This window comes from Hoplias malabaricus, chromosome Y (genome assembly GCF_029633855.1).
Source record: "Hoplias malabaricus isolate fHopMal1 chromosome Y, fHopMal1.hap1, whole genome shotgun sequence".
Classification (NCBI taxonomy): Eukaryota; Metazoa; Chordata; class Actinopteri; order Characiformes; family Erythrinidae; genus Hoplias; species Hoplias malabaricus.
In genome coordinates, this window is record NC_089820.1 from 55,055,458 (window position 1) to 55,077,421 (window position 21,964).

Genomic DNA, 21,964 nt, shown 5'->3' on the forward strand with positions numbered 1-21,964 from the left:
TCAGGTTTCCTCCCACAGTCCACAGTCCAAAAACACACGTTGGTAGGTGGATTGGTGACTCAAAAGTGTCCGTAGGTGTGAGTGTGTTGCCCTGTGAAGGACTGGCGATTCTGACCCCACCGCGACCCTGAACTGGATAAGCGCTTACAGATAATGAATGAATGAATGTTACAGGTGTGTTTTAGGCTAGACACTAGGCAGCACTGTGGAGCAACAGGTAATCAGATCCAGAATCTCACTTCTGTTTGACCCGCTCTTCAGGTCACAGTCTGTGAGGAGTTTAGTGCTGTCTCCCTGTGTTTGTGTGGGCTACCTCTGACCTGCATGCTGGACGTTAAACTGGCTATTGAAGATATGCTTTGTAATGGACTGGGGCCAGATGTCCTTGCACTCCATGACCCTGATCAGGATGAAGTGATTACAGAAGCTGAATGAAGGTTTTAGGCTTACAGCCTGTTTTAGAAACATTATTAAACAGTGTAAGCTGCGTTTTCATAGCCATCTTCGGATGTCTGGTTCCTACAGCTTCCACCACCGTCAGGTCAAACCACACTGAACACAAAATACCTTGAACTACACTTTCATATGGGGGCGTAAACATGGGGCGTGCGTGGGCGTGTCCGCAGGGATGGGGGGCGTGTCATTCGGGGTATAGTGGGCGGGGCCTGCACTCTGCTTCGCCCTGTTGAAGTGGAACTTGTCCTCAAAACAAGCTTCACAGTAATAAGTGACTTTGGGAAGAACTCCAGCGGAGCATGGACACGAGCTTAACTCAAAACGTTATACACACGACGTGAAACTCCAGCGAGGTCTCGGCGAGCTCCGGAAGAGGAAAACGGTGAGTTCTAGCACAACTTTTGTGGCGGGTTTATTCGGTGTTTCTCCACTTGTCCTGTGTGTGTGAGGAACAGAAGCGTGGGAACTCCTCTAGGCAGGAGTTTATGGAGTTTTCTGCCAACGGCAAAGCCTCACACCTTTAATACACACAGAAAAAAGCAAAGAAAAGCACATTTATACGCTCAGGGGAGGGGTCTGGACGCCCTTGTTCAAATACAAGCTTTCAGTTGGTTTTCTGAGAGAGGAGTAGACATCCTTCGCAGGTAAACGGCTGATTTATTGCACAGCGTCTGTTTGTTTGCTCTGTTTAAAGTAATGGGTACAAACAAAAACTACAGGACTTTAATCAAACTTTAAATTAAGAATTGAATTAAACTCAGCGGTTATTTCTATGGAGTTGTGCAGAAAATTGTTCTATGTGTACAGTTTAATATCTACATTTCATATATTTAAATATAGTCATTTTAAGTTGCACTCATTTACATCTGCCAGTGGTGTTCTTTAAAGGCTAAGCACCACTTAATGGACCTCCATGAATATTTCACATTATTGTAGTTCCTGACAGATATAAGTATGAATTAAAATGAAAATAGCTGCTTAGTTTGCTTTAAAACTGACAATTTTATTAAATTGACGGAAAAACCCGAGCTCGCTACGGAAATTCTTGAACGCAACCGTGTGACGTCACTGGTGGACTACCGCCTAACAACGCCGCGGTAAAACACCGTTATGACTGACTGTTATGACAGTATCTAGCTAAATAACCAACATTATTCATGACAATAGCCTAGCAATAAGCTAAACTCAAATGTAGAGGTACCGTTATTCTTGTAAATGTGATCGAAGTCGAACTCGAATTCATCCGACACTATAAACCTCCGTAATGCAGCTACGTAGCCGAGTATAATCTGAGCCACCGAGTTTAGCGAGTCAAGCTAACGCTAACTTCTACGTCACAGGCAAGACGCCTATTAGAGTTTCCGAACACCGTTGGGGGGGGACCAACGGTTTTTTTTAAACCGTATTCCTTGAATTAGCAAGAAATAAACACAAGTTAGGAACCCAAATTCCACTGTATTTATTTTTTTGACACTTTCATAGAGCTCGTGCTTAGCCTTTAACTTTTGGTCATTACTGTGTATATTATTTTGGGTTTTTAATATTTAGACTCAGATTCAGCTTTAATAGGTTGTTAGTGTCTCTTTTGGGTTTAACTTTTTTATAATGTTGCCTTCAGTTGAAAAAAAAAAAAACGGGTCAATTACATCAAATTAAATAGTCAGGAAAAGCAGAACCCATCTGGCCGTAATGAACACCATTATGAATATTATTCTGGGCCACAAACCGATGAACCCCCTCAGACAGGGAGGAGTGTTAAGTTTGTGTTGCACTGAAGGAACTTTGTAGGAAGGTGGATCTCCTGCTGAAGGGCTGGGCCTAATTCAAACAGAGTATCAGGGCTTCCCTAAGTTTCTGGATGCAAATTTCTGTTTGAGGTCACAACTGAATGGTCTGCCTCTTCTCTGAGAGCCATGTAAACTGTGTCCTAAAGTGTTGAACTGACCTGTTTGCCTAGTGATACAGTTAAGCAGGTCTGTGTGTGTTCAGTCTTCAGTGTGAAGTGGTTCATTGTATAGAAACTTATCTACTTGGTCTTTATAGGGTTAGTGATAGAAACCAGACGTCACAATGTCCGAAACACAAACACAGCCAAGTGATTTACAATCCAACGTGTTGCTTCTGAGCTGTGGTATTTAAAATCATGTTGAAATGGGGATAGTAGTTTGCCTTAAAATATCCTGCATGTACCTCTCCACTAAGAATGGAAGGATGAAGAAGGCATGTCTTAGAAATCAGTGTATTCAACTGAATAATAACGTCCTCTCACCACCCCTGTGAACTATTCTGACACCGAGATTCACTGGACATCCCACTCAACAAAAAACACCATGGCACCATGTTTGCGCTAACGCTAATGTGCTATAGCAGTTCACGTATCTAGTTTTTGTTCTTGGTCTCTGTCACTGAGGCTATGACCTTCATTTTCATTCCACTGACAAATTTATTCAAAGTCAAAGGAGAAGTGTGTCCTGAACGACCTTAGCCCTTTGACTACCTTGGATTATAGTCTTTGAATGGTGTTCTCTTTTGTGCTGTTCATGCGTCTCAAATGTTATCTGGAGTTTTGAAGGCACGCCTCAGAAAGGCACGGGCCTGTTGCTTAATTCTCCTCCTCCCTGACTCCGTCTACCACTGGACGATCAAAGAGAGGCTGATACTCCTCCTCCTCCTTCTTCTCGTAGCTGTGTGTGGACCATGAGCAGCAGGGGAACACGCAGTCTGATTGAATGTTGCATATAGGGCTGTGTAATGTGACTAAAATATCTTATGATGTTAATACTTTAAAGAATACATTGTTCATTACGTTATGAAGATTTTTTTATTTTGTAAAATTGATGTTACGATATTAAGCCAAAGGTAACACTGTCAACAAGGAGTTTGTTCTCCTTTGCTGTAGTAACAACTTAGCCTCCTGGGAAGGCTTTACACCAGCTGTGACAGTTTGATGGCATTGGGCCACATGAGCATAAGTGAGGTCATGTACCGATGTAAGATGATGAGTTCAGGATTACTAATAACCCTCCTACTCGTTACACCGCAGATAAACATGTGCCTTTCCACTGCATGGTACCTACGCTGCTCACATTTTGGTACCTGGGATCTGGTTTGCATGATTTACATGTCAGTACTGAACATGTAACTGGTTCTAGATACCAGGTACTAAATTTACCTCATAGAAAACCAAATTAGTGGAGTCGAGTAGATGGATACCATGCAGGGGAATACCACCAATAGTTCTACCTCTCCACAGCCACATGACACAGGACATTGGGCATGGTGACCTTTGGCTGTCGTGCCCCGTTTCATTTCCTGCTCTTCTGTTGAGATTGTCCAAGCAGCACAATGAACATCTGCATCCTCTACAATATCCCTTTGGACATGCAGTGTGCTAATAACAGTGGGTAGTCTATCTAGGTTTGGAGGTTAGACTTTGGCATTGACCGTGGCATCTAACCACCACAGAAGTGGAGAAATCCTGTAAGGGGCATCGAGGTATGTGAGGACTGACCCGCTCAGGCCCTTGGCCTTCCTCTCGGTCACAAGCCAAAACTCCAGTACTTCCAGAGGACACAATGAAAGGAAAAGGAGCTGCGTTAACACCCCCACGTCCCTGTGTGCTGTGTGTGCCTGATACATGTGATACTGAGGCTGAAAGACGCTATTGTGTCTCTCTGCTCTTTTTCTGTGGTGCGGTGCTTTTTTTTTTTCTTCTGGTGTATAAGTGAACATGTCGCTATTTAACTCGCCCTCCTTGTTCCCTCTACTCTTCTTTAATAAAAGCTGGAGCGTTTGAGTTCCTTCAGCTCCCTTGCGTATTAACTATAAACCAGGAAGAGCTGCTGTGTCTTTGGCATATCTTGAATATTTGTTGAATCTTCACTCCTCAGAGAGTTACTAGAGATAGCTAATGTTGAGATGAGGGTAGGTACATGAGCTTTTCCTGACGTAAACAAGGACTACTGACGTGCAGACTGACCAATTAAATGTTTACAGAGAAGGTTATCGACCAATAACAGTAGCTCTACAGTCAGACCGTCCAATCAGAAGATTTTAGGCTACTTCACCACGCCCCCTTCTCACTCAAGCGAACCAATCGGAGTAGGGGAGGGCGGGACTAGTTTGTGAACGAAACGCTTATTGGAGTTCTATGTAAGCTCTAGAAAAACAAAATGGACGTTTGTGAAATTCCACCCGAACGTTTTTTTAAGTCTAAAAAAGAGGACATGTCCGGGTAAAAGAGGACGTCTGGTTACCCTACTAATGTGGAACATCTACATCACAATGTAGTGCTTAGTTGTTTTGATCATGTGTAATGCGTATGATAATCCACACTGAAGGGTATTTTCTCACCAGATAATCTCATAATAACGAAATAATTACTTGAAATATATAACTTATTTCAAAAGCTTCTCAGTCATAAGTCATTATCTTGAGACTCTAATGTCTCGAGAAATGCGTCACCTCCCCGAGTTGGTGAGTGTTGTTTAAAGAACTGATGATCTGTTGAAAAATGATATGCTGATATACTGAGGAAAAAAAAGCACATTGTAATGCATAACCACATGACCTGCTCCTACAAGTTTCCATTACAGAAGTGCTAATATACGGCTCTCTAGGTCAGCGCTGCCGTCTGTTCAGGGTTGTGTGTTGATGAACAGGTTTGTTGTGACTCGTGTCATTTCTCATGGAGCCTTCACTCACCACAAACCAAGCCTTCGTCTGTCTTCAGTGTTTGTTTGTGTTATCACTCGAGTCCGCGGGAAGCTGATAAAGGCATTTTGATGCCTGGAGAGGGGTGATATCTACATTGCTTTGTGTGTTTAGAAATCGGGGGCTCATGGCTCATTGTCAGATGAAGCGCATGAATTAAAGTATCTTTTTTTTTTTAGAGTCACAAAGGTGTAACTGGAGACATGAATGGTTGTTATGTTGGTGAAAGGGACTATGCCCCTCTCTTGATCAACATCACAAAATGACCTTGAGGCCATCTTTTAAAGGCTTTGCTCTGCTCTGGTCTTTGACATCTGGGTGTCTGCTCCAATCAGTGAATGAAGAGATATTCAGTGGTTTAATGTGAAACTTTTTTGGTTCCACAAAGGTCCCAATAGAACAACCAACCAACCTCTGTTTCTTCTGAGGTTCCATATGGTAAAACGATAATGGGAAATCATGGAATATCTGGACATATTTGCAACTGTGAGGAAGTCTGGTTCCTATCACCTCCACTCTGAGTAATTATGCACAAATTCAGAACAACCCACTTTTAATTAAACTGATCAGAAATGCTGGGAAATCACTGGAAGTCCCGGTGTTGTGACAGCCGTGGCCACTCCTGGTTTAATATTTTCTCATGTTTCATTGACTTGTGTTCATAAGAGTGTAGAAACCCAAGTACCTCTTGGCTCTCAGCTTCTTATCTTCCTGACCTCAGACCACAGACTGTAGTGCTGTTTGCTTTCCAAGCCAAGGTTTATTTTCCCAGAGGCCCTGCTTTTAGCCTGTGCCCAAGCCTGACTTTGTTTTGGTCACTGCAGTATTAAGAACGTGTTGGAGATTATAGCGTCTGAGACTGAGCTGGAATACCGGTTACTTAACAGCCTGTGCGCTCACCATGCCCATATGACCCATGATGTAAATGGACTGGTGTATCGTACTGAACTGTATGTGCTAAAGCCCTGAATGAATCACGACTGCCAGTTCTGGAGTCACTGTAGAGGTTTTTGCACTAGCTATATTTGTTCTGTAATGATAGTGTTTAGCTAATAACACATGGTGTAAATCATGACTGTTGTCTTTCAACTTTTGTTTGGCTGGGATTGTCAGTGTAAAGTTTTCCCAGAGAGACTTACCACAAGCTGGATACAAATACACTCTGTGACCTAGTCAAAGGTCCACTGACTTTAAAGTCTTACTGGAGGCAGATAAAATTGTTACAACACATTGTACTGAAGGCATCCATTTTTGCACAAATAATGAGCTTATGGTTTTGTTTTCAGAGGTGAACCTGTTCCAGTGAGTGGGATTTTTCTCAACATTCCTAATGGAGTCCTACAAGGTCAGTGGCCCTCCAAACGCTGGACTACAGCAGAGCTACGCTCAGTCTACCCGTACAGCAAGAGGCCAAAACAGCAGATACGGCCTCAGCATCAGAGTCCAAGGCATAGATGGACATCCGTATGTGGTTTTGAACAATCAGGACAAACCGTCTAACCCGTGTGAAGCTCCACACAATAATGGATTTACTGACTCTGAAGGGTCCTTCATTGATAACTATCAGGACTATGATTTCAGAGCAGCCAGGGAAAGTATCTCCAGCAATCCTTTCGCCGAATATAGAGCCCAGAATCAAAAGCAACATGTTGGCCCTCAAAATGGTCTCTCTGATCCCAGAGAGGCTCAAGCTAAGACCACATCCTTGCTAAACTTCCAGAAGCATCCAGAGCTCCTCAAGCCTTATGACCCAGAGAGTAACACCCTTGATAATTTCCATAATGTCCCACCACAGCCTCAAACGTCTGCTGAAATTAGAAACCCCTATCCTGGATCCTTACCCAGGTCAACTCCTGCAATCGTTACCCATCCTAGATCTTCCAGCCTAGACCAACCCAAAGGCCCACATCCGCCAGCCCAAGATTCAATCAAACGTCCTCAGGCACAGGTCCCACATCAGACGTTTCCATCTAAAGTCCAGCCTCAAACGGGATCCTCCAAATCCCAACCCCAGACAACTGCCAAACCACAAGCCAAAGCACAACCCCAGGTCAAGTCCCAAACTCAATTCCAAATTAAGCCTCCGTCCCCTTCCCAGCCTCATCTTCGCCTTCCAGTTCCTCAAGCATCTTCAGAACCCAGCATACCCAATGCACAGCCTGGCGGTAGGACACCAAGCACAGCTAGCAGCGCCAACTCAAGCCTGGAAAGAAGTTGTAGGAAGCCTGACGTCCTTCCACTGCGAAGAACTGACTCCAGTGGACCCGTGCTTCAGTCGTCACGCTCTCGCCATTCCTCCATGTCCTCGGCTACACCGACCAAGGAAGAGCAGCTCGAGGCACTATATGCAGACACCATAAACCGTCATGAGAACCGTCGCTACATTCCGTTCTTGCCCGGAACTGGCAGAGATATTGACACTGGATCCATTCCGGGTGTGGATGAGCTGATCAATAAATTTGACGGCAAAGAAAACCAGCAGAGGAGAGGACGGACAGGCCGAAGAAATCGAATCAATCCAGAAGACCGCAAGCGTTCTCGTAGCGTGGATAGCGCCTTTCCCTTTGGCCTTGAGGGTGACGCAGAATACCTGGATGAAGTTGGCCGCAACCGAGGCAGGTCCACAGAGCATCTGCTTAGGCCATCGCAGCTTCTGCAGAAGTCCCCCATGTCCCCACCGTCCACGTATGGGCGACGATCAGTTTTCAGAAAAGTGTCACGGATCAGCAGCGAACCTGGATCTCCACAAGAAACCCTGTCCAGTGCTACATCTTATATTGAAGGCTATAAGAAGCATCTTTCACGGCCCTCCATTCTTCCTCTGGAGAACAAGGGAACTGAAGCAGAGAAAATAACACCAGGCACAAGGATTCTGACCAGTGTGGCTACGACATCCTTGTCGAGGCCGCTTACAAATAGCTGTAAGAAGCCAACTACAGAGGTAGATGCTGAAGTAAGGAAGGCGAGTACTATGCCTTTTTTATTATCAGTTGAACATTTTGTCAGCAGCCTTTGATAAAATAACTCACGTGAATTATTTCTGACCTTTTCTTTTTGGCACTACCTTCTCTTTTGTAAGAAAAATATGTTGGCGACTTCTACAGAGGATCATTGATGTTTTATGCTTTTCCATCTTGGAACAGACAACACCTGATCTCCTCAAAGGTCAACAAGAGCTGTCACAACAAACACACGAAGAGACCGCCAAGCAGATATTATTCAATTACCTCAAAGATGGGTGAGTTCCCAGGAAACTATCCTGTTCTTTTCAAATTTTTTTGAAACATTGTTCAACAAAGCTTTGCATTCATTCCCTTTAGCAAAAACACAACCTCCGAGTAACGTCTAGACGATTAGCTTAAGTTCAAACTGTGTTTGGCATGGCTTCAAGATTTCTGCGCGTTTAAAACCATTAATTAATATTTAGTTTGAACTGATGTGGCACGCAAGTTGTTTTTAGAGATACTTGTCTTAGCATTAAACCCTTAGAATAGGGATATGGATGTGTAGCTCCGTTAGCCTGATGCTAACACCACAAAGGAAACCACAAAAACAACATTGGAGAAAGATTAGTTGATATTTAATAATAAAAGGTTAAAGAATAATATTGTGGTGGGCTTATTATTATGAAAATTTAATTGTTCAGTGCTGATGTAATTTAATTGAAGCTTCTTCAATACACCATACTCTTGTGGGTTTATTTTCTTTTCCTTGTCCAGCAGTGTAATTATCTCCTCCTTAAGTCACTGGTTCATTAACTACTGACTCCCTGTGTGATTCACCTAGTGGAATTAAGGGAGTGTGTGTGTATATGTGTCTGTGTGTGTGTGTGTGGAGTCAGGAGTCTCCTTCTTAACCATGGCTAACATTCCACTGCTGCTGGTTTCCTGTTGATTTTGCTCCAGTCCTTCAAAGGTTCAGCTCCGATCACTTCACACACTCCTTCACACACTTCACCAGCATCATATTCTTCAGGTTCCGCCCTTGCAGCATTCCTCGTGTGCCCCGGGAGGAAAGATGAAGTCGAGAGATTATAACCAAACGAGGATCAGATGCACAGATTCAGTGATGTGAAATCTCATAGTGCGAATGATTCTAATGTGATGCTCATGCAGTTTCTTAATCGAATTCGACAAGAAGTTTTAGAGATGTGCTTGAATTTGAGTCCAGTCAAAGATGGTTGTCTTTTAAACGTTATGATTTGATTAGTCGTAGTTTCACGGCTATTATCTCCAGCTCATTTTGAGTTCAGATTGACTTATAAATGCCTTAAATTCGTGAAATACTAAATACCACCCAGATATCTTTAATGGCTGCTTCATATTAGTCACGCATAGCCGGCAGTAACTTTTCACAGCGCTGTATCTTCATGAACAGATTCAGAGATGCAAAACAAGGTAACAGTTTTGTTTCTAGTCGTTTTGCGTAACACAGTCCCCTACAAAGTGACATCACGAAACTGTCATTAAATATAGCTGTGTGTGTGTGAGCAGGTTTCTGGAATGCAGACACACAGCTTGATTTCTGCCTCCGTGACTATAACCTAATGTTGTGTAATTTTTCTCTGAAGCTTTACCTCTTTGCATATTCAGCACAGGCACATTCTCAGGCATGTGTTCGGTCACTGGTGGGTGGGGTAGTTAGGGTGGGCAGGTCAGGGGTGACACATCAAAGCCAAGCACGGTGCCCTCTCAGCGCAGGCTACGAGCCAGGCTTTTTTTTTTTTTTTCCCCTTTCCCAGAAATGTCAAGGATTAAACTCTGCTCTACTTCATTCACACACATGTGGAGTTGTTTTTATACCTCATCAACATACGGAGACACACATGTAATATGTGTGTATATAAGTGTACATCTGTCTCTATTATTGCTCACAAGTGTCTGTTGCAGATTAGTCATGTTTTTTAACTGGTTTTCCTACAAAGTCAGGACCAAACTGCCTTAAACATGAATGTTTCATGTTTGCAAATGCTTTGAGAAGAAAGAACAGGGAGAATATTGCTTATTTTTCAGAGTATTTTGAATTAAAGTGTTCTTTTTTTTCCCTCAGAAGTAGTGACAGTGACGACACAACGAAAAGGAAGGTGAACTTGGTGTTTGAGAAGATCCAAACGCTGAAGTCCCGGGCTGCGGGGGGCGTGCAGCCGGACAACAAAGTGAGCCCTTGTTATGTTGTGGTAATTGGTTGCAGCAAAGAGCTAATACTATGAGCTCCTTATCCACCGGCCGTCCACTCAGAGCAGCTTTGGACAGAGCAGAGAAAAAGCTGCCGCTGTATTTACCCAGCACTGTGCTCACGGCTAATGTTTAAACATGTGCGTGCTGAAGGAGAAAGCACATGGGTACAAACATTAACGCTCAGTGCTCGCTGCCAGGATATCTGTCTCTCTCTCTCTCTCTCTCTCTCTCTCTGTGTCTATCTCTCTCTCTCTCTCTCTGTGTGTGTCTATCTCTGTCCTCTCTCTGTCTCTCTCTCTCTCTCTCTCTCTGTGTCTATCTGTGTGTCTATATCTCTCTATCTCTCTCTCTGTCTATCTCTCTCTCTCTCTCTCTCTCTGTGTGTCTATCTCTGTCCTCTCTCTGTCTGTCTCTCTCTCTCTCTCTCTCTCTCTCTCTCTCTCTCTGTGTCTATCTGTGTGTCTATATCTCTCTATCTCTCTCTCTCTCTGTGTGTGTCTATCTCTGTCCTCTCTCTGTCTCTCTCTCTCTCTCTCTGTGTCTATCTGTGTGTCTATATCTCTCTATCTCTCTCTCTGTCTATCTCTCTCTCTCTCTCTCTGTGTGTGTCTATCTCTGTCCTCTCTCTGTCTGTCTCTCTCTCTCTCTCTCTCTCTCTCTGTGTCTATCTGTGTGTCTATATCTCTCTATCTCTCTCTCTGTGTCTATCTCTCTCTCTCTCTCTGTGTGTTTCTCTGTCTCTGTCTCTCTCTCTTTCTGTCTGTCTCTGTTTCTCTCTGTGTGTTTCTCTCTGTCTCTGTTTCTCTCTCTCTCTGTCTTTCTCTCTGTCTCTGTCTCTCTGTGTGTTTCTCTCTCTCTCTCTCTCTCTCTGCGTCTCTCTCTCTCTGTGTTGCTCTCTCTCTCTGTGTTTCTCTGTCTGTCTCTCTCTTTCTCTCTCTCTCTCTTTCTCTGCGTCTCTCTCTCTCTCTCTCTCGTGCCAAGAAAAATGATCTCCCCCTCACACACTTGCCAAAGTGCAAAAGAAAAAAAATACTGCATTTGAGCTCTTTGAAATCAAAGCAAATAATATGTACAAGAAAATATTTGCCAGTACGCATTAAACATGTCTACAGAGTACATAAAACATAGATCACTCCATTATAAAACAAGATTATATGGGTCAAGAAGCTGTGGTATTCTGTATAGACTAAGGCTGCACTAAATACTGTGGATTAACTAATGTAAACAAGCCAGCCTTTCTTTGTGTATGCTAATTACATATAACCGTCTCCCACCAGTCTCCAGACCTCTCAGCCCAGGCCAAAGCCCTGCAGGAGCAGAAGGTGGACCTGGAGAATGAGGTTTCTCATCTCAAACAGCAGCTGGAGGAGGAAAGCAAGGTATTTCAGCCCAGACTTTATCCAGAACACCTCAGATATTCAAAGCAAGCCTTAAAGCAGAAATGTAGAGCATTAGTCATTTAAAAATCTATGCTGAAGCTTCTGTGCCTCATCAACTTCACCGCAGCCTCCTGGACAGCTCGGTTTAACCTCGTGCGTTAGCATCCTCCCGTCTGGTGGAAATCCCCCTCAGGAGGAGTAATCATATTAAACAATTACTGGGTTTTTTTTAAAGACGGAGCCAAAAAAAAGCCACGGTTTCTCAGACAGTCTGAGTTCGTTCAGCCTCTAGTGGGAGGAGAACTTTACTATTGTGGCTCTGTACTAATTTAGGCGGCACGGTGGCGCAGCAGGTAGTGTCGCAGTCACACAGCTCCAGGGGCCTGGAGGTTGTGGGTTCGATTCCTGCTCCGGGTGACTGTCTGTGAGGAGTTTGGTGTGTTCTCTCTGTGTCTGCGTGGGTTTCTTCCGGGTGACTGTCTGTGAGGAGTGTGGTGTGTTCTCTCTGTGTCTGCGTGGGTTTCTTCCGGGTGACTGTCTGTGAGGAGTTGGTGTGTTCTCTCTGTGTCTGCGTGGGTTTCTTCCGGGTGACTGTCTGTGAGGAGTGTGGTGTGTTCTCTCTGTGTCTGCGTGGGTTTCTTCCGGGTGACTGTCTGTGAGGAGTGTGGTGTGTTCTCTCTGTGTCTGCGTGGGTTTCCTCCCGCAGTCCAAAAACACACGTTGGTAGGTGGATTGGCGACTCAAAGGTGACCGTAGGTGTGAGTGTGTGAGTGAATGTGTGTGTGTGTGTTGCCCTGTGAAGGACTGGTGCCCCCTCCAGGGTGTATTCCTGCCTTGCGCCCAATGATTCCAGGTAGGCTCTGGACCGCCCGCGACCCTGAACTGGATAAGAGTTACAGATAATGAATGAATGAATGTACTAATTTACTGTAAACACATGAGGTATTCTTAGATGTTTTATTTAATGTTACAATGGTTAAAGTTGCAATATGGCAATGGTGTTTATTAGATGTGTAATGCCTACTCCTATCTGTGACATGAGAGCCCTCATTAATGTTTCCGTGATGTATAAAATGTTCTCATTGTTGTCTCTCTTTTATTTGCAGAAGCAGAAGGTTTTGAGTGAGGCTCAGCAGAAGGCTGGTGCTGGACTGAAGGATCTGCAGAAAGAGATCGATCTGAGTCAAGCCGAGTGCAGCAGACTGAGGGACAAACTGAACAAAACCGAGGCAGACCTACGCACCACGCTGGAGGAGTAAGACACACCCCGATTCCCTCAGAAAAAGCCTCTGTGTAAACATGAGTAAATAACGATCCCTGGAGAGCAGGAGTGAAGTCTGGGGTTATTAATGAGCCATGTGTTGAATGGCTGTGACAGGTCTCCGTGGCCCTGCAAACAGGAGTGTTTTACTTCCTGTGTTTTCTGTCTCTTTGCTATAATGGCTTGTCTGTTCAGAAGATTAGTTGAGTATTATTCTCCTGCAGGGTTTTGCAGGTGGTGTATCTGAGATTACTGCCCCAGGTGGACACGAGTGCAGGTGTGAGTGCTGAAAAGACTGTTAATAGTTAATGAGCTGCAAGTACTCACTCAGTGGCCGGTCAGATATGATTCAGTGCACAGGTGTTCTTAGTGTGTGTGTACGTGCATATGTGTGTGTGTGAATTCAAAACTGAAAACAGGATTATACAACAATATCAGAAGCACAGGACTTGGTAAAGAGCTCTTACGTTTTTAAAAGCTGGACAATCTCTTCTAGATCAGACTTAGAGCTGGAGAGAGCACCACACCTGACACAGTCAGATAAACAGCACCGTGCTTTCTTAAAATCTTAAAAACATTGTCTTCTGTGAGATGACACTAGAGGCAGTGTGGGTCTGAAAGGATGTGGAGCCGTCAAGATGTCATTACAAAGAAAAGGAAATGGATAAAAAGGAAACAGATGCACAGTTGATATATTTTCTTTGTAGCTCTTTGTCTGAAAAAAGGGTGAAATTGTATATTGACGTGTGTGTGTGTGTGTGTGTGTGTGTGTGTGTGTGTGTAAGACTCTTCCAGGTGAAGATGGAGAGAGAGCAGTATCAGTCAGAGATCAGGGATTTGCAGGACCAGCTGTCAGAGATGCATGATGAGCTGGATGGAGCCAAGCGCTCGCAGCTGGACAGTGCAGAGCAGGAGTCCATGATGGAGGTAACTCACACACTGCAGCATACAGAGACAGTGTCAGACAGAAGTTTGCTTTTTTTTTTAAAAAAAAAACTTATTAGCATTGGGCAATCTGTGTATCTGAATCACCCAGTTCCCTCAGATCTGATAAAAGTCTATCTGATGTGGACTAGTTTTGAAATTTCTTTTACCTAAAATATAACACAAAATCAAATTTGCTGCTATTTACATTGTGTCAAAATGGTATAACGCAAACGGTGGGCGGCACGTTGGTGCAGCAGGTCGTGTCGCAGTCACGCAGGTTGAGAGTTCGAGTCCTGCTCTGGGTGACTGTCTGTGAGGAGTGTGGTGTGTTCTCCCTGTGTCTGCGTGGGTTTCCTCCGGGTGACTGTCTGTGAGGAGTGTGGTGTGTTCTCCCTGTGTCTGCGTGGGTTTCCTCCGGGTGACTGTCCGTGAGGAGTGTGGTGTGTTCTCTCTGTGTCTGTGTGGGTTTCCTCCGGGTGACTGTCTGTGAGGAGTGTGGTGTGTTCTCTCTGTGTCTGCGTGGGTTTCCTCCGGGTGACTGTCTGTGAGGAGTGTGGTGTGTTCTCCCTGTGTCTGTGTGGGTTTCCTCCGGGTGACTGTCTGTGAGGAGTGTGGTGTGTTCTCTCTGTGTCTGCGTGGGTTTCCTCTGGGTGACTGTCTGTGAGGAGTGTGGTGTGTTCTCCCTGTGTCTGCGTGGGTTTCCTCCGGGTGACTGTCTGTGAGGAGTGTGGTGTGTTCTCTCTGTGTCTGCTTGGGTTTCCTCCGGGTGACTGTCTGTGAGGAGTGTGGTGTGTTCTCTCTGTGTCTGCTTGGGTTTCCTCCGGGTGACTGTCTGTGAGGAGTGTGGTGTGTTCTCTCTGTGTCTGCTTGGGTTTCCTCCGGGTGACTGTCTGTGAGGAGTGTGGTGTGTTCTCTCTGTGTCTGCTTGGGTTTCCTCCGGGTGACTGTCTGTGAGGAGTGTGGTGTGTTCTCTCTGTGTCTGCGTGGGTTTCCTCCGGGTGACTGTCTGTGAGGAGTGTGGTGTGTTCTCTCTGTGTCTGCGTGGGTTCCCTCTGGGTGACTGTCTGTGAGGAGTGTGGTGTGTTCTCCCTGTGTCTGCGTGGGTTTCCTCCGGGTGACTGTCTGTGAGGAGTGTGGTGTGTTCTCTCTGTGTCTGCTTGGGTTTCCTCCGGGTGACTGTCTGTGAGGAGTGTGGTGTGTTCTCTCTGTGTCTGCTTGGGTTTCCTCCGGGTGACTGTCTGTGAGGAGTGTGGTGTGTTCTCTCTGTGTCTGCGTGGGTTTCCTCCGGGTGACTGTCTGTGAGGAGTGTGGTGTGTTCTCTCTGTGTCTGCGTGGGTTCCCTCTGGGTGACTGTCTGTGAGGAGTGTGGTGTGTTCTCCCTGTGTCTGCGTGGGTTTCCTCCGGGTGACTGTCTGTGAGGAGTGTGGTGTGTTCTCTCTGTGTCTGCTTGGGTTTCCTCCGGGTGACTGTCTGTGAGGAGTGTGGTGTGTTCTCTCTGTGTCTGCTTGGGTTTCCTCCGGGTGACTGTCTGTGAGGAGTGTGGTGTGTTCTCTCTGTGTCTGCGTGGGTTTCCTCCGGGTGACTGTCTGTGAGGAGTGTGGTGTGTTCTCCCTGTGTCCGTGTGGGTTTCCTCCCACAGTCCAAAAACACATGTTGGTAGGTGGATTTGTGACTCAAAAGTGAATGTGTCAGTGTGTGTCGCCCTGCAAAGGACTGGCGCCCCCTCCAGGGTGTGATCCAGCCCTACCCCCAGTGATTCCAGGTAGGCTCCGGACCCACCACGACCCTGAACTGGATAAGGGTTACAGACAATGAATGAATTAATACACATGGTCCATAATGACCTCAGGTTTTAAATAGTGGTTAGTAATATATGTTTTTCTTTGGTAGTTTGGGATCTACTTTTATAGACACCCACTGGATATTCAATTCTTTGAAAATTTTCATTGTAAATGAGTACATTTATTATATTGGTCAGTGGTTTTACAGACAACTCCTGACCTCCAGCTGTTCCTAACTTGATGATGAAGATGATGTCTCCTTCTCCTCAGGAGCTGATGCAGATAAAGCTGGACCTGCAGGATGTCCTGGTGGCTAAAGAAGAGCAGGAGGAGGTGCTGAGGAGGCGCGAGAGGGAGCTGACTGCTCTGAAAGGAGCCCTGAAGGAAGAGGTGTCCTCTCACGATCAGGAGGTGGACAGACTGAAAGAGCAGTACCAGAAAGATCTGCGGAAATTACAGGCCTCCGTGGACGAGGCTAAACAGGTAACATTCGATCACGTCGTGCATTATACAGTCGCACAAATCTTTAGTTCTTTATTCTTTGTCTCTCACTTGCTCTGCCTTTCTCTTGTCATTGTTCCCCTCTCGCTCTTACTTTCCCTCTCTGCAGTATCTTTTTACACCTTTCTGTTTTATTTTTGGTTTGATCCTTTTACTCCTTTATCTTGATCTTTCTTACGCTGTCTCTACCTCCCACACTTTTCTTTCTTTCATTCTCTTTCTGTATTTCTCTCGAGCTGTCGTTTGCCCTTTTGTTTTGCTCTCTCTTTCTCTTTCTCTTTCTCTCTCTCTCTCTATTGATGTCCCCAGGCGTCAGTGTGTTGTATCTATGTAAAACAGCTCTGTGTGCAGAGTGCAGGATATTGACATGAAGAGAAAGGAGTTCTCACTTCAGTGTCAGCGTTGAACTGTTTTACACTGCGTGTGTTTTCCCTCGGGTTCATGTGTGTAACAGACAGGAGAAACCCAGGGGGATTCAGCTATGTGCTCTACAGCAGTCCCTCTGTTCATTTAATGCTGACAGTAGACGCAACATGACAAAGATGCACTTGATGAATGAGTGAAAGTGACAGCTAAGTCCTTCACAGCTGATGATGGAGAGACTAGGGTTGAATGATGGCCAGGTAACTGTCATATGAAGGAGTGGATGTATGTGAATTAAACAACATAAGCACTTGTAAACTAGCGAGAGAGAGAGAGAGCAAGAGCGAGAGAGAGAGAGAGAGAGAGCAAGAAAGAAAGAGAGAGAGAGAGCAAGAAAGAGAGAGAGAGAGCAAGGAAGAGAGAGATGAGAGAGAGCAAGAGGGAGAGAGAGAGAGATGTGAGGGTGAGATGAAAGGGTGAGGGAGAGAGAGATGGGAGAGCGCAAGAAAGAGGTGAGGGGGAGAGAGATGGGAGAGAAAGAGAGCGAGCGAGAGATTGAGAAAGAGGCAGGGGGTGTTTTGTGTTGTCTGCTGTGGTAGAAATGTCCTGTTTGTACAGGGTGGGGCTCCTCATGTCCTGAATGGAGCTTTCCTCTTGCTGTGCCCCCCCCCCCAAGGGCTGAGATCACTTCCTGTCCAGCAACAAAAGCACTTCCTGGCCACAGGATGCAGTTTTTTGTCTGATGTTCAGTGGTGTGTTAGGAAGTTAAACATAATAACAGGACTCAGAAGAGGTGTACATTTTACTGCCTCATTGTTTTGTTGTTGTAATGAACACATTCACAAACCAATGCCTTTGTTTCTGAAAGGGGTTTTGTTTAAAGACACTGGTGTCACAACTCGGATTAGTTTAATATTAAAAAATGGGTTCTACGCTTTCTTTTGGATTTTTGCCCTGAGGTTAACTAATGTTTTTGTCATGGTCGCATACACCAGTAGCATAATTAAACAGGCTGCCTTTGTTACTGTGTTAAGACCACTGTATGTAGACACACACACACACACACACACAGAGAGAATAAGAATGGAACAGAAAGGCTCTGGGCCTGTGTTTGTGTGTGTTGGTGTTGGTTATTGAGCGGTTGCTCTCTGTGGCTCTGTTAGCAGTGATAGGTCGGCCCCATGCAGAGAAGAACGCTGTAAAATGGAGCACTAAATCACCTTCTCTGCTGCTTAATTGCAGTGGCAGGCCGTCACTAATCTAATGGGGCACTGATGGGGAGACTCGCTGGCCTCGATCGTTCTGTTTTTCATTGTTCTCTCTCTCTCCTCACTTGTTCTGAGTTGCATTGTAACTGCATGAGGATGGTACAAAAGTACAAAGTGGGTCAGTTTGTTGACAAACGTCCAAGAGTTGAGTACAGTGCACCCTCACGCATCACGGTGCCAGAAAACATTCTTTACACAGCACCATCAAATAAACATTTAAACTCTGTCTTTAGGGAACTCAAATAACTCTTTGTGCCACGTTTATGGAGGGGCAGGGCCTTCATACACAGAAGCAGTAATTATATAAATGACTTAATAGTTCCTTTTCTGTGACCTAAAGGGCAGTGATCTAGTATAAGCTCTGTCGTCCAGATTGTTCCAGAAGGACTGTAGGTGAAGTCATGGGGGTCCGGTGCAGTGTGCGCTGGCCCTAGGCCATGTGTTTGTGTACCTTCTGTAGCCGAGGCTGAGGTCACCCTGCTGTTTGGGAAATGAACAGTCCCAGTGGACGCAGTGTGTTTCCTCAGCTGATGATAGCACTGCTCTTCTGAACTCTTCCATGAGGCAGTGGTTTAAGAGGATAGTCGGGGGGTTGGAAGAAATGAGGAGTAAGGGTGAGAAAATGGTAGGAATGGTAGGAGAAGAGATGGAGGGACAGGAAAAGAAGAAAGGAAAGAACAAGATGGACAGCACCTTGGGAAATACAGCCCTGATCTGGTCATTGTTTAGCTTCCTCTCTTAATACTGTCTTTCCCCAGATCAGTGCTTCACAGTGTCTACAGCAGCTAGGTTTATTTTACTGTAACCCTCTGCTGACTCTGTCTTACATCCTGAATAATCATTATGCTCATGTATAAGTGCATACCAACTTGTTCTGTATTCATGTAACAGATGTGTTGACATTTTTAAATAGAAACCTCTGATTTAGGAATGAAGCACATTTCAATGCAACCAATTGGAACAGAGCTAATTTACATATATCACTTTTAAATTAACACTAGGTAGTATTTATATTACAATTACAGCTGTCTGTGAGGAGTGTGGTGTGTTCTCCCTGTGTCTGCGTGGGTTTCCTCCGGGTGACTGTCTGTGAGGAGTGTGGTGTGTTCTCCCTGTGTCTGCATGGGTTTCCTCCGGGTGACTGTCTGTGAGGAGTGTGGTGTGTTCTCCCTGTGTCTGCATGGGTTTCCTCCGGGTGACTGTCTGTGAGGAGTGTGGTGTGTTCTCCCTGTGTCTGCGTGGGTTTCCTCCGGGTGACTGTCTGTGAGGAGTGTGGTGTGTTCTCCCTGTGTCTGCGTGGGTTTCCCCCGGGTGACTGTCTGTGAGGAGTGTGGTGTGTTCTCCCTGTGTCTGTGTGGGTTTCCTCCGGGTGACTGTCTGTGAGGAGTGTGGTGTGTTCTCCCTGTGTCTGCGTGGGTTTCCTCCGGGTGACTGTCTGTGAGGAGTGTGGTGTGTTCTCCCTGTGTCCGCGTGGGTTTCCTCCGGGTGACTGTCTTTGAGTAGTGTGGTGTGTTCTCCCAGTGTCTGCGTGGGTTTCCTTCGGGTGACTGTCTGTGAGGAATAATCTGAATAATCATTATGCTCATACCAACATGTTCTGTATTCATGTAACAAATGTGTTCACATTTTTAAATAGAAACCTCTGATTAAGGAATGAAGCACATTTCAGTGCAACCAATTGGAACAGAGCTAATTTACATATATCACTTTTAAAGGAACACTAGGTAGTATTTATATTACAGTTCCAGTTACAGCTTCGAAATCACTGTGACACATCACTGACCTGAAAAAGGGACGATAAGAGTTTCTGTTGTTGCTACTTCAGGCTAAGCACTGTAGAAACTGCACTATGTATCATTTGTAGGAAACCACCCTGGGACAGAGAAAATAATTTAAAAGGCTTGAGTTTGCTTTTCAAACTTTTATTTGGCTGCACCTCTCATGGGATTGTGGAGGACACCTGTCTTTTTCAGATGCTCAGTAAGAATGAAAACGGCGTTGTGTAATCACCTTTGTTTTATCTCCTGTTTTCTGTATCACTGTCCCCCACTGAACGATGGTAAATAGGTCATGATGGGGTTACCGCAGGGCTCAGGCAAGCTATAGCAGTGACCTGAATTCTTCTGCCCATTGTTCTGGGTGCGCGGCATGGCCGATGTGTTCAGGGTTCTTTACTGCTGAGGGTCCCAGCAGACCCCCGGACAGCTCAGTGGAGCCATAGCTTTGGGAGGATTAAGAATAGAGCTAAAAACTGAGGACTTCCCCTTGAACTCCCAATGAGTTTGACCTCGCTGGCAGTAGATTAAAAAGCAGCAGAGTGGGGAATAATTCACATGGCCTGCGTGCTGCTGGAGGGGACTGGAGTAAAGCCAAGATGTCTCAGTTCTAATGAAAGAGGCTGCAATGCCTCTGATGGACTGGACGGTTGTGTCTTGTGCTGGCTTAGTATCACAGGCTTGTTTTTGCTTCTTCTGTTTAGCTTTTGATACTGATCCTCTCAAACTGTTTAAAGACTCGATGATTATGAACAATTAATAGCATTGGCTTTATTCTCTGAGCCGTTGTTTTGTGTGCGTTCATTAGAAATCAGTCGGAAATCAACGATTTAAGTTGTATTTATATATTTTAATATATTTTATCGTGTGTAAGTAATATATAGAAGAGGTCAGTAGAGGTCTTTACAATCTCTGCAGCTCAGTACAGCACAAACGTCTGTTTTCAAGACTTGATTCAGCATTTCTATCAATCCACTCTCCAATAGCCCTATAGTTAATTACAATACCTGGAGTGGAACTCGATGCTCCTGAAAGGTTTGGGGTTCTGAGGCCCTCAGACGGTGTGTTTGACTACACTAAAGGCCTTGTCCTTTCAGGCGTGTGTGAGGCCCTTTAGAGAGCCCTGATACCTGCGCTCTGGAGGAGCCCAAACCATGACCCGGTGGCTCAGCTTGGCACCAACAGAGTGCTTCTCTTTCACCGGTAGGTTCTCTTCCAGGGTCTCGGAGCAGACAAGCTGATTCCTGAAGACTTAAGCTCACTGGAAAGAGGCCAGTGGCTCTCAAGCAGCGCTCCTTCATTTCCAGAGTGAGCGCTTCTCCTCGTGTCTATGAGGCTTTTGTTCTGAGGGAGGCTATTGTAATGCATACGGCAGGAGGAAGAAACAGACCGAGGCTTTTGTGGAGGCTCGGAGTGAAGCTTGAGCTTGTGCAACTGCTGCTGCTGCAGCCGCCACCGTCAAGGACCGAGCACTGTGTGAGCACCTGATAAAGTTTCCAGTGGCCGAGCCGCCTTCTGACCTGACGCTTTTACCTTTATCTGTGTCATGAACTTTCCCGTGCTTTTGTTGAACCGAGTGCTTGGTTCAGTAGAGAGTGGGGGACGTCTGAACACTGGAGCTACAGGTTGGTGCGCTGACGTTTGATGTAATCTGTGGCCCAACGCACATTTTTTGTTTATAGCTAAGAAAATAATTTTTATAATAATAATAATAATTTTTTTTATTTTAAATGATTATTTGTAGGGCGGCACGGTGGCGCAGCAGGTAGTGTCACAGTCACACAGCTCCAGGGACCTGGAGGTTGTGGGTTCGATTCCCGCTCCAGGTGACTGTCTGTGAGGAGTGTGCTGTGTTCTCCCTGTGTCTGCGTGGGTTTCCTCCGGGTGACTGTCTGTGAGGAGTGTGGTGTGTTCTCCCTGTGTCTGTGTGGGTTTCCTCCGGGTGACTGTCTGTGAGGAGTGTGGTGTGTTCTCCCTGTGTCTGTGTGGGTTTCCTGCAGGTGACTGTCTGTGAGGAGTGTGGTGTGTTCTCCCTGTGTCTGCGTGGGTTTCCTCCGGGTGACTGTCTGTGAGGAGTGTGGTGTGTTCTCCCTGTGTCTGCGTGGGTTTCCTCCGGTTTCCTCCCACAGTCCAAAAACACACGTTGGTAGGTGGATTGGCGACTCAAAAATGTCCGTAGGTGGGTGGGTGGGTGTGTGTGTTGACTGGCGCCCCCTCCAGGGTGTATTCCCTCCTTGCGCTCAATGATTCCAGGTAGGCTCTGGACCCACCGCGACCCTGAACTGGATAAGCACTTACAGATAATGAATGAATGATTATTTGTAGCGAAACTTCGCAAATTGGACTAGTTTACAAGGGTGGTG

General features: G+C 45.5%; 1 protein-coding gene across 5 annotated transcripts in view; it reads left to right on the plus strand.

Moving 5' to 3' along the window:
• Nucleotides 1-731: 731 nt before the first annotated feature.
• LOC136678031 (cingulin-like protein 1) overlaps nucleotides 732-21,964 on the plus strand; it is a 47,209-nt gene continuing 25,976 nt past the window's right edge. The window contains exons 1-8 of one of the 5 annotated variants that reach the window (XM_066655798.1): nucleotides 732-838; nucleotides 6,456-8,122; nucleotides 8,313-8,407; nucleotides 10,219-10,324; nucleotides 11,624-11,725; nucleotides 12,832-12,980; nucleotides 13,772-13,913; nucleotides 15,965-16,177. In XM_066655798.1, coding sequence (XP_066511895.1) covers nucleotides 6,500-8,122; nucleotides 8,313-8,407; nucleotides 10,219-10,324; nucleotides 11,624-11,725; nucleotides 12,832-12,980; nucleotides 13,772-13,913; nucleotides 15,965-16,177 — 2,430 coding nt within the window. In that variant the 5' untranslated portion in view covers nucleotides 732-838; nucleotides 6,456-6,499. Of the gene's footprint in view, nucleotides 839-1,081; nucleotides 1,101-6,455; nucleotides 8,132-8,312; nucleotides 8,408-10,218; nucleotides 10,325-11,623; nucleotides 11,726-12,831; nucleotides 12,981-13,771; nucleotides 13,914-15,964; nucleotides 16,178-21,964 lie in introns of those variants that run through there. The other 4 variants (XM_066655799.1, XM_066655795.1, XM_066655797.1 and 1 more) reach the window with 4 other exon arrangements.